This window comes from Cupressus sempervirens, chromosome 6, assembly GCF_028749045.1.
Source record: "Cupressus sempervirens isolate cs-2001-9-10 chromosome 6, ASM2874904v1, whole genome shotgun sequence".
Taxonomy (NCBI): domain Eukaryota; kingdom Viridiplantae; phylum Streptophyta; class Pinopsida; order Cupressales; family Cupressaceae; genus Cupressus; species Cupressus sempervirens.
Genome location: NC_143123.1, coordinates 290,558,757 through 290,570,780, shown reverse-complemented (window position 1 = coordinate 290,570,780; position 12,024 = coordinate 290,558,757). Strand labels below are relative to the sequence as shown.

General features: G+C 36.6%; 1 protein-coding gene across 1 annotated transcript in view; it reads left to right on the top strand.

Annotated features, from left to right (window-relative positions):
• Positions 1–447: 447 nt before the first annotated feature.
• The window catches only part of LOC149552355 (calcium-dependent protein kinase 28-like), a 171,586-nt gene continuing 160,009 nt past the window's right edge, over positions 448–12,024 (top strand). Inside the window, exon 1 of the mRNA XM_089787900.1 lies at positions 448–1,036. Within this exon, the coding sequence (XP_089644026.1) occupies positions 713–1,036 (324 nt within the window). The 5' untranslated portion in view covers positions 448–712. The remainder of the gene's footprint in view (positions 1,037–12,024) is intronic.

Here is a 12,024-nt window from a genome sequence, read left to right as displayed (position 1 = left end):
ATGAGAGTTAGATTTAATGATATGATATTTAGAATGATGACTAACGAAAGAAAGATAATAATGACTAAAATTTAGAACAATCCACAATTTAGAAATATATTAATGATAGAAAATTTAGCATTATGAAAAATGAATAACAAAGATTTTAAAATTAAGAGAACAACTAATAAATAAAGAAATATATTAATGATAGAAAATTTAGAATTATGAAAAATGAATAACAAAGATTTGAATGAAGAAAAAACTTAGACTAATAAAAAAATATATTTTAATGAAACAAAAATTTAGACTAACAATAAAAAAATATTTTAATGAAGCAAAAATTGAGGCTAACAATAAAAAATATTTTAATGAAGCAAAAATTTAGACTAAGAGAGATTGAGATTTTAGCGTAGCCTACAACCTACAGTGTTTTAATCTCCAAACCTTCTTGATGGGGATGACCACCGTTAGCACTGGTCTGTTTCTACATATGTTAGATTACTCGGGGAGGGGTATTTCCTATGTACTGTGTATCAATTCACTTTCTTACGTGCGCATACCTTTTGAACTTTTCACCCTTTTCACGAGGGGAAGGTCGTTACCTCCCTCGTGCATTCTTTTTTCTCTCTCCTCGTCAACGCCATCACAACCTGTGAGGGAAAATATACACGAAAGTTGATTAAGATCAGCGCGAGCAAGACGCATATGATAATTCATTTCTTCTATTGTAATGGGTCTCTGTATATCCTCAAGCAAGAGGAAAGTTAGTGGGTCGAGCAGCCACAGGGAGAAGGAGAAGGAGAAGGAGAAGGAAAGGGAGAGGGAAAAGGTTAAGGGTAAGTCACACACCACCATCACCACCACCAAGAAGAGCAGTGGCCTTGTGGCAGCGGCGGCTCATGGGAAGCGCTCGAATTTTGGTTACGACAGAGATTTTGATCACAAATATACAATTGGGAAATTGCTGGGCCACGGCCAGTTTGGCTACACTTATGTCGCTACTCACAAACACACTGCTGAGAGAGTTGCAGTCAAACGTATTGAAAAGAAAAAGGTAATACCTTTGCAAAACCCAACATTTTGCAGTCAATTTGAGGGAAATTACTCCTCTGTCTAGTTTCGTTTTTCTTACACACCCATGAGATTATTCATTATTCCGATCGGTTAATAATATTTTGGGGTCATTAGTCACATATATTCATTACCATAACTACTATGTGGACATGATGCTTCAAATGTCTTTGTTATGATGCGGGTTGAAAAAGATTAATGTTGTGTCATTGTAACTTGTAATACGCGTCACTTGCGTTGTAGCCACACTTAGTAGTTGAAATTCCTGTTTTGAATCTAATAAAGGTGTGGGTACGTTACATATGTAAGAGATCTCTATGCAGGACATTGCGGTAGAGTATGTAGCATAGAATGTTTAGCAAAACAGCATTTAAGGGACATTGCGGTAGAGAATGTAGCATAGAATGTTTAGCAACACAGCATTTTAAATATACATGATATCTTTAGTGTCGAGGTCCTTAATGGTCACGAAGGTCCTTTACTTGACCTAATTAGCGGAAAAGATTCAGCATTTTAAACAATCACCGATATGATGTTTAGGACATCCCTTGCCACGCACACAATCTTTTATTGACCTAATTAGCGAAAAAAAACCATAGCATTTCAAACAGATATGAAATCTTTGCTGTCTAGGACATCCCTGATCACGAGTTCAATCTCTTTCTTTATCCAATTAGCCAAATACATTTATATTTTTCTCTACCAGGTCGTAGAGGATTCAGCTTCAGCAAGCAATATTGTGCATAGCTGAATTGATTTTATTCAATAGAACCCAATTTTACCACCAATACCTCCTTAGTATGCTTTTCAGCATCTGTACACAAATGATAATTCTTAATAGTACCACTCCACAGTTACAGCTATGATAGAATCTGTTATTCTTTCTGCTAGCATGAAATAAATGGTGACTTTTCTTTTGACTTTCGTTTTTCTCCCATACTATGTATAATGCAGTGGATCATAATGGTTTCCCAACTATTATAGTTGTTGTATATTGTATTGAAGTGTGGATTGACTTGCCTCATTAGTCCCATCCATGCTACACTGACTAGAACGATTTCCAGTTTTACTCAAAATACCTTTAAGTTTGGGATTAGCTGGTCTTGTTTAGGCTGGATCACCACTCTTTTATCTCAATCAAATTCCTTCTGTGTTAAGTTTGCTTATTTTTAATTCTAACAGTGTTTTTGGTTAGACTCCTTGCTTTCATCTGCATAATTCAGGGTGCTATAGTGCCATAGTTAGAATCGGAATCAATAAAATGTTTGGTTTGCCTCATTAATAGTAAATACATTAGCATGTTCTCTGTGCAGGACATTGTGCCAGAGTGTACAACATATATTGCTTAACCACACAGCATTTCAAATATACTGATGCCTCAGAACATTCATGGCCATGAACCCAATACACCCTATTTAGCCTAAAACAAATTCTGTATTAGAACAAACACGGCAATTTTGACGTTTAGGACATCCCTGGCCATGCTTCTAATCTACTTGACCCAATTAGCAAACAATTTTCAGCACTTCAAAGTTCAAACAAACATGATAGTTTTTATGTGTAAATGTAGGACATCCCTGATCATGAGCCTAATCTCTTTCTTGAGCCAATTAGCCAAATAAATTGACGTTTTTCTCTCTCAAGACTTGGAGTATGCAACTTCAGCAAACAATTTCGGGCATAGCTGAATTGGTTGTATCTGATAGGACACATCTTTAACTCCAATAACTTCTTACTGTGCTTCTCTGCATGTGTGTACTAATTGGTATTCTTAATAATGCTACTACACAGTTGTAGCTATCATAGAATCTGTTATTTTTTCTGCTGGTTTTTTGTGCAGTTTAATCTCCTTTGAGACACCAGAGGAAGTTGATGGTGATTTTCCTTTTGAAATTTGTTTTCTTCCATACTATATATGTTCTTTGGATCATAACTCATTCCCAACTATTATATTTTTTGTATTTTGTATGATGTTTGGATTGTCTTGCCCTCATAGTTGCATCTATGCTACATTGCTTATTAAAATTCCTGTTTTGCCCAAACCTCTTCCATTTTGGGATTAGTTGGTCTGGTTTAGACTGAATCACCAATCTTTTATCTTGTTCAAATATCTTCTATATAAACTCCGTTCTTTTTTATTTATCGGTGTGTTTGATTAGATTACCTGTCCCCTCATCTGCATAGAGTGCTATAATGTCATGGTATTAATAATACAAAATAAAAATAATGAGTTCGCTTCATTAACACATTAACATATATTCTTATGGAGGGTGGCTCTCCATCCTGTTTTCACTAAACATTAAATTAAAATAACAGTCTCACTTTGGTAGTCCGGCATTATATATCCTAATTAGTGGTCAATAATTTTGACTTAGAAACACAAATGAATGCTTGTACAAGCTTTGCTAATTCATAAACTTGCTGTTTTGTAAATTTGAACTGAAATTTTATAATTCTGGAAAAGTAATATGCCAGAAAATTCTGAAATATAAATTCCTGATACACAAAAGGAAAAATGATTTTGATAATTATTTTATAGAGATGTGCAATAAAACTCTGAACAGCCAAGCATGAAAACATTCCAAGCTGGCAGGGGAGCTTAATCTGTAATTTTGTCAAATACGTCATAGAAATATGAAATCACCAAACAATATGTTGTCCTACTTGGTCAATTACAAATTATGGTCAATTACAAATTACAGTCAATAAGCCAGAATGTGATGCTAGAAACAGAGAGATATTAGAAATTTGCAATAACCCACGCATTACACAGAACTTTTGTGTTGGAAACCCTTCACCCCGAGTGAGAAATACAATACCAGATGCTGGTGGTAAATGCCTTATTACCCATTGATATTGTTTCAACAGCATATGCACATGCTGGGAATACAGCCAATTGTTGCTCCAATAGCTCATTGCTGACCGTATTCAGTCTCTTCCCTCCAAATTCTTCTTGTATCAACACATACAATACTCTCCATCTTGTAGATTTTTGAAACTTTTTTCGTGCATTGGAAGACTTCAATTTGGAGTGGGAGCGCCAAATAGAGTTGGTTTATTTCAGGTCCTGTGATCCCCGTGTTGTGACAAATTACTGGTTTTCATCAGGTGACAGTTTTGTTTCCACCTCCAGTCGTACAGTGGTTTTTTTGTCATGTCAACAAAACCAAATAATTTCTGGAAATTTGGACTGTTCGGATTCATATAGATCAGAGCTACTCCCAATTTTAGGATAGCCAATTTCTTAAGTGTAAATTTGCCATAAGTTCATTTCTGATAATAATTCCCTTTGCAATCTGTCTTTTCATATTTACAAGCAAGAAAACCTGGTTTAAAAAAAAGTTACAACCAATCTTTGTTTCACCTGCAAACAATTGAAAAACAACTGAACTTTGCTTTAGTTCAAAACAATCTGAAACAAATGTTCTCCACCAAATCAATTTCTATAATATATTTGTTGATAGCCTTTGCAGGGTTTCTTTAAATTTAAAGCCCCAAATTCAACTAAATGTTCTTAACAATGTAACCAACGGAAACCAATTTCTATCTTTATCCTTTGGATATTGTCTTACTGTTCTTTAAGAAAGATTTTTTTTTCTTTCACCAGAGCTCAACTCCTTACAAATCTTGGTCTTTAAACAAGTCTAAATGTGAGTTTGTTTCATGACAATTCCATGACAATGTAAGATCAAAAAATGTACTTTGATGGCACCTAAAGTTGAGTATTCTTTGATATTAAAATGCTTTTGTAAAGCTATGCTTTTTAATGAAAATGGTGTCTCATTTGAGCCCATATGCAAAGGGGGTTCAGGAAGATGGACAAAAAGGTCAATGACGGGGTAGTTTCTCAATTACCAGGTTGATTATGAAATAACTACTCTGCTGAAAATGGCAGCTTTGTCTCACATGAGAGAAACAACATGTGTTGTCACCGATTTTGTAAATTTCGCATTCCTTACATCTTTTCAACTTCTGGTTGAGCTTGTATATGCAAAATAACATAGAGAGGATGCATTCAAGAGATGTATGGGTTGAATTTTTGGTCAAAGTGAGCAATTGTGATTGTAAGCTGTAATAGAATAGAGACAGCAGTGTGAGATTTAGTAATTGGCATTAAGGTCATAACAATGTTCTCGCTTGTCAATTGTCTGGAAGGCCTAAGCTTGTATTTAGATTGGTGATGGTGGATAGGGAGACCATTAGATCTCATTCTTGCTGTAATATTACTTCTTTTAAGCTGGAGACATGGAAGATGTTAATTCATATTGATGGGCTTGAAGTGCACCATTACAAGGGTTAATGTATACCTCTTACATATCCCCAGTCAATAGGTTGTACCTTGTCTAAATTCACACTTGAAGAGAGGGCCAAGATGATTTAATTAGCCCAAGGAGACATCACTGCAACAACAGTTTGACCAGCTTCATTTTCATCATTTGAGGTGAGTATAGTGGAATCACAAGGAAAATGAAATGCTACAAGTTCATCATTACTAACCCAATCATGAATATTCTCAACGTGCAAGAAAGGTAGACTGTAGAAGAGATTGTTGCCATTTTTATTTTGGTAATTACATACCTTTCAATGTTGCCCAATCTCCTTAACCTTCCAAAAGGAAGTTAATTCACAACTTCCTTTTCCCAGGGTTTTTGTCCAACCAAGTCTTCCCATTATTTGGAAAAATCTTTGACTCCTTCAATGGTCATGTCTTTCCTGGCCTTTGGCCCAATGGGACCTTGTTGGCTTCTGTGGAGAAGGCATGTTCTCACTACTAGCCAAATCTTCCTTCATGCATCTGCCCTTTTGATTGCCTAAAAGCCCATCTCTGTCTCTTTGCACTTCCTTTGATCTACTCCTAACCTCCAAAGATCAATCGTGAACCATTGATTTTATGACACACACACGCATGTTTCTAGGGTGGGGACATCTATGAGATCCAATGACTTTAAGGGCATGCCCACTTGTTGTCTTGCCGCCACTGCTCAAGTCTCCAGGATGTTTTTGGGACAGCTATTTGATTGTGGATGGTTTGAGCACTTTGGGACGTCCTCTATATGTCTAGGGATTCCAAGGAGTCTCTTATCCCTTCCAGTGACTTCTAGGTGTACCCCAAGGTAGTAAAATAGAAAAGGCAATATTTTGTAAAAATAATTAAAAAAAGGGGTGTTTATGATTTGCATGTCACAATTTCTAACCCTAGTGGCCCATGCACGCCAGCCCAACCCTAAGTGCTTACAAAATGGTTATAAATAGATAACTAACTTACAAGCCTTAAGTCAAATAACTCTTAAATTTCAGAATCAGCAAGGACATGGTGTTGCAAGGAGCTAGTGATGAAATTTTGAAAATGACATGCACCATGAATGTTTGTGTGGAAGGCCTTAATTTGTGCTTGGTGCTGTTCTTGCACCTTGTGAGTGTAATGGGCACCCTAGAAATGCCCAAGAACTAAACCAATTGTTGAAAGCGATTTTGATGTCTTTAAATAGAAAAGGCAATATTTTGTAAAAATAATAAAAAAAGGCGTGTTTATGATTTGCATGTCACAATTTCGAACCCTAGTGGCCCATGCACGCCAGCCCAACCCCAAGTGCTTACAAAATGGTTATAAATAGACAACTAACTTACAAGCCTTAAGTCAAATAACTCTTAAATTTCAGAATCAGCAAGGACATGGTGTTGCAAGGAGCTAGTGATGAAATTTTGAAAATGACATGCACCATGAATGTTTGTGTGGAAGGCCTTAATTTGTGCTTGGTGCTGTTCTTGCACCTTGTGAGTGTAATGGGCACCTTGGAAATGCCCAAGAACTAAACCAATTGTTGAAAGCGATTTTAATGTCTTTGAATAGAAAAGGCAATATTTTGTAAAAAAATAATAAAAAAAGGGGTGTTTATGATTTGCATGTCACAATTTCTAACCCTAGTGGCCCATGCACGCCAGCCAAACCCTAAGTGCTTACAAAAATGTTATAAATAGACAACTAACTTACAAGCCTTAAGTCAAATAACTCTTAAATTTCAGAATCAGCAAGGACATGGTGTTGCAAGGAGCTAGTGATGAAATTTTGAAAATGACATGCACTATGAACGTTTGTGTGGAATGCCTTAATTTGTGCGTGGTGCTGTTCTTGCACCTTGTGAGTGTAATGGGCACCCTGGAAATGCCCAAGAACTCAACCAATTGTTGAAAGCGATTTTAATGTCTTTGCATAGGTTTCAATCCACATAACATGAGCAAGAAGGAATTTATGCAAATTGAAGTTTGAACCGCTGTTGAAATAATATTAATTCTCAAAATGATAAAATCAAATACATAGTAATGTATTCCAAAGGCCAAACCCCAAGGGAATGATGTCTAGAATGTTACAAGAGAGGATGAACGTCCTCTAATGCCAAGACCAAATCTCTAACTCACACCTCCAAGCTTTTATCAAATGCAATTCACAATCATCTGATGCTCAACAATGACTCTCCCACCTCTATTTATACTTTTCCTACACCCTTCTAGAAGGAAATCAAATATTAATTAATTGCAAGTACTAGAAGCTTCCCCCTTCCAATAATTAATGCACTCTCTAGAAACTCCTCTCTTGCAATACAATGATTAATTGTACTTCTAGAAAATTAAATTACTAGAGGCTTCCCCCTTTCCAATAATTAATACACACTCTAGAAGCTTCTCCCTTGTAATGCAATAATTAATTGAATTAATTTAATATAAAGTCACCTTAATTTCTAATTTATTTAATGACTTTATAGGAAATTAATTTAATTTCCTCTTATGCTCCACTTAGCCTTTGGAGAACGTGAAGGCTAAGGACTCTACTTAGTTGCTAAAAGAATGGGGACATTACAGTGAGGGAGATTGCTTATTGACTTCACTAGGGCCTAAACCTTCACCCACCATTGCTAACGCTCAATGAAGCATTGCCATGTCTTTAATGTTAGCTTGTTAAGTAGTTTAAACTTTACTTAGTATGATGCCAAAGTTTCTTTTGTAATCCTCATGCTTATTTCTTACACATCTTTATTAATGCTATTTTTTCAAGTTTTATATCTATTTGTGCCACCAACTTGCTGCCCCACTACCTTTGCATTGCTCTCCCTTGGCTGTGCCTCCACTATTCTCAAATTTATACCATTGGTCACCTCATTATCAAAACTTGTCCCCTCATCCTCCTGTTAGGAAATTCTATGGAACTGTGCTTTTCAGACAAACAATTTTTTCTTGTCATTTGTTTCTATGCAAATATAATATCAGCAGTGCATATTTAAGCAAATTCTACATTGGAATATGTGAGTGTAAAAATCATTTTGTTATCAGAGCATATTTATGATCATTTTGCAAACTGTGCGGTGAGTTTGTTGTATGGCAGTCACTAGATCTTCAAAGGAGGAGCTTCTGTCTTACATTCTAGAGATTAACACCCTCAAGCAGAATAAAGAGGTTATAATGGAGGATAGGGCCACATGTAAAAATAGATAGGCCACAACAAGAGCACATGAGAAGCCAAATGGCACAAGAGCAGTATATTTTGGTGATTTGGTGAGAGCTCTAGCTGAGAAATTTGTCATTGGAGACGATGAAGATGAGATTGATACTGATATGTTCTTGATGGATGACCCATATGAAGTAAACAAGATAGAAGAGTAAACACAAGGCTAAAATGGATATTAAATGTTTCTATGGACAAGGTAATGCTGAATTTTTGGATTCTTGGATGAAGCAAATGGAGGTTTATCCTAGTGCACATAATGTGAATAGGGCACAAAAGGTTTCTTTGCAGGTCTCAAAATGTTGGATCATGTACTAACATGTTGGAAAAGCTGCATTATTACTTGCAAAAGAAGGAAAAGCCAGTTGTGTCTAAGAGGGAATAATTCAAGAATTTGATTTGTAGAAATCTCAAAATGCTGGATCATGTACTAGCATGTTGGAAAAGCTGCATTATTAATTGCAAAAGAAGGTCTAAGTGGGTATAATTCAAGAAATTGATTTGAAGGAATCTCTTTCATTTGGCATAAATTAATCAGCAGATAAAATGAATGTATTTTATACAAGGTGGTGGACAGTGTAAGGACTATACCATAGAATTTCCAAGTCAATTAATGCTGAATGACATGGACTTGGAGGAGGATGACATGTTCAGAAAATATCTTTGGGGCCTCACATCCAAATAGAGGGTAATCTTCTACAAGTCGAAAGGACTTGATAAAACTTGTTTTGAAGCCTACTATGTCAAAAGAGGAGAAGAAGGAGGCAAAGGGTAAAAATAGGAGTATTATTGTTGAACAAGGTGGTGGACATGTAGATGCTAAGTGTTGAAAATTATATCAGGAATTACATCCTGAGACTAAAATGAGAAATGACTTAAAAATGTCTGTGGTAACACTACAAGAAGTAGAAATAGAGTAGCTATCAACACAATGAATATGAATGAACAGCTTGATAACATGAATAAACTTTTCTTACTAAATCTACAACTAAAGAAATCATGGGTTAGTGCATGTATAAAAATCTTTACAGTGCAATTTAATTTCTGTTGAATTCTTTAAGAAGTTTGTTCTAGATACATATGATCCTTAGCCATACCCATTGGATTGGGTGAAAGAGGTGGAGAAATACAAGTATCAGAGAAGTGCAAATGTCTTGTTAGAGTAAATGAACAATGTATGGGTGAAGCAGAGGTGGACAAAATCTCTCTCGCTCTTTTGCTATAGTGCCTGATACTCCTTGTTTATATGTTAGAGATGCAATTTTCATGAGAAAAGTTGAAAGTACAGATTGGTCAAAGATGGAATTTAATACATCATAAGAGGTCCAAAGTAAAACAAAAGTTGCAATGGTGTGTTCCAGTCAAGCTGGAATTAATTCAGGAAACAAAGCAATTTTGTTTATTGTTGCTGAAATGTAAGCAAGAAAATGGAGTATTTCTACAACACCAAACTCCAAATTGAAAGGCCAGGATGAAATCTTGTCAATCTTTTCAAGAAAGGTTCCATGAATCCAAGGGGCTGCCAGCAATGAAGGTGGAACATGGCATTCAAATTCTACCTAAATTTCTTGAACCAAACATTAACTTATAATCACTTTCAGAGATCAATGAAGTGAAGAAAAGTTGAAGAGCTATTTGAGCAATGGGTATTCACCTAAGTGAAATTGTGGTTTATCTATGGTGATGGTATACAAAAAGATTGTTCTTGAAGAATTTGCATTGGGTGTAGGGCCTTGAATTCGGTTACTATTTAGATAAGATAATTTTATTAATGTCCAATAAGAGACCAACAATGGGTCCTAGGGACTACAACAACGTGACAAAGGAAAAGCTAGTAGAAGGCCCACCAAACGGTGGCTAGGGGCAAGAAAAGAACCAAAGCAAAGATAACAACCACTAAGCAAGGAAAAAAATGAGAAGCCGAGAAACCACTCTTGCAATTGGGAATACCTGAGAAGAAGTCTAGAATAGAAGGATGAGACTTAGGGTTGGAAGAGACCCTAGGTTGCTATTGAGACTCTCTAGGGGAGGGTGTGGAAGAGGACCTCAATTGGAAAGCAGACATGCAGGGGCACACAACCCGGGGATGCCCATAGGGAGAATCGAGAGGCCGCTTGGTTCCCTGCATTGGAGAAATTGCAGGAAAGAAAGATGTGATCAATTGAATGTGATCTTGATGTGAACCTGTTGCTGGAGAGAGGTCACAGAGCCTCACAATCTCTTGAAGGAAAAGGGCAAGACATCTCTGATTCATGTACTTGAAAGGCAAGAGATTGAGACACTTGAATAAACAATAGTACCTACCTCTACCACTCAAACTCAAACTCCTGATCGCCTTATACATACTGCTAGTCATAAAAAGATGCTAATGGGAGGGTGACTGCAATAGAGGGCTGCTTAGAAATTTCATAAAGGGTGGATGTGTGGGGGATCAGCGAACTAAGGTCTATGACAACTAATGCGTTTGGGGGGGGGGGTGTGGTTGGCGGGGAAAAGGGTGCATCAAAAAGCCTTAGGGAACTGAAGGACCGAGGAGCAGAGGGAAGAACTACAGTGCCAGATGAAGATGCGCTTTTTACAACAGAGTAAAAGGTGGTAGAAATGCTTTAGTTACACGTAGGAGGTCAGATGAAGTGCGAAGGTTGCGGTGGAAGGGTTTGTAGTCATTATCAAACCAACAGTTATGAGGATTGGTGGAAGTATAGATAAGTGGAGAGGAGCCTAGCTTGGAACAATTGGGGAGGAGCTGACTGAGATGCATGGTGAAGAGGTCACTATCTCTGTGACCACTTTCAAAACAAATTAAGGTCTTTAGGCATTATTAGTTCTATTTTGGTGTATGCAATATTGAAACAAACTCAACTACTTAGAAGGTTAGAAGTGAGGACTCATAGACTTACGCTACTACTATTGTTGATAATAATTAGAAATGGGAGCTATTTAGATGATCCAACAGTCTTGAGAATGGACCTTGCCTGTGCTGCCATACCATTCTTATCCTTTACTCCAAGGGTACATGTTCTTGATGGAGAAGTTTTGCCAATGCATTGAGCTAACCTTCCCCCTAATATCATCGATGCCTCAATACAAATAAATGGGGGCTCGTATCCAGATTAACCCTCGCTCAATATTGCTGAGGAACAATAAGAGTGTGGGGGCTTTTATCTCAAAGAAATCAGGAAAATTGTTTGCTAAAAGCACAAAGGCTTCTATTCATGGTTCATTCATGGTTCATTTAGTTCATGGAAAAGCAAAGGCTCAATTGCAAAGGAATACCAAAATGTAGCACAAAGTAACATTTGTTAGAGGATAAAAATTGTGTTGTACAAGCAAACACTGCAAATCTAAGACAATAAAAAAAAGAAATATATTTGTTGTTATCTACCACACAAGGACATGGAAGCATATTCTATGGATTTTGTAGGAGGCATGGAAATGACTATTTGTTTGTTATAGTGGATAGACTTAGAAAG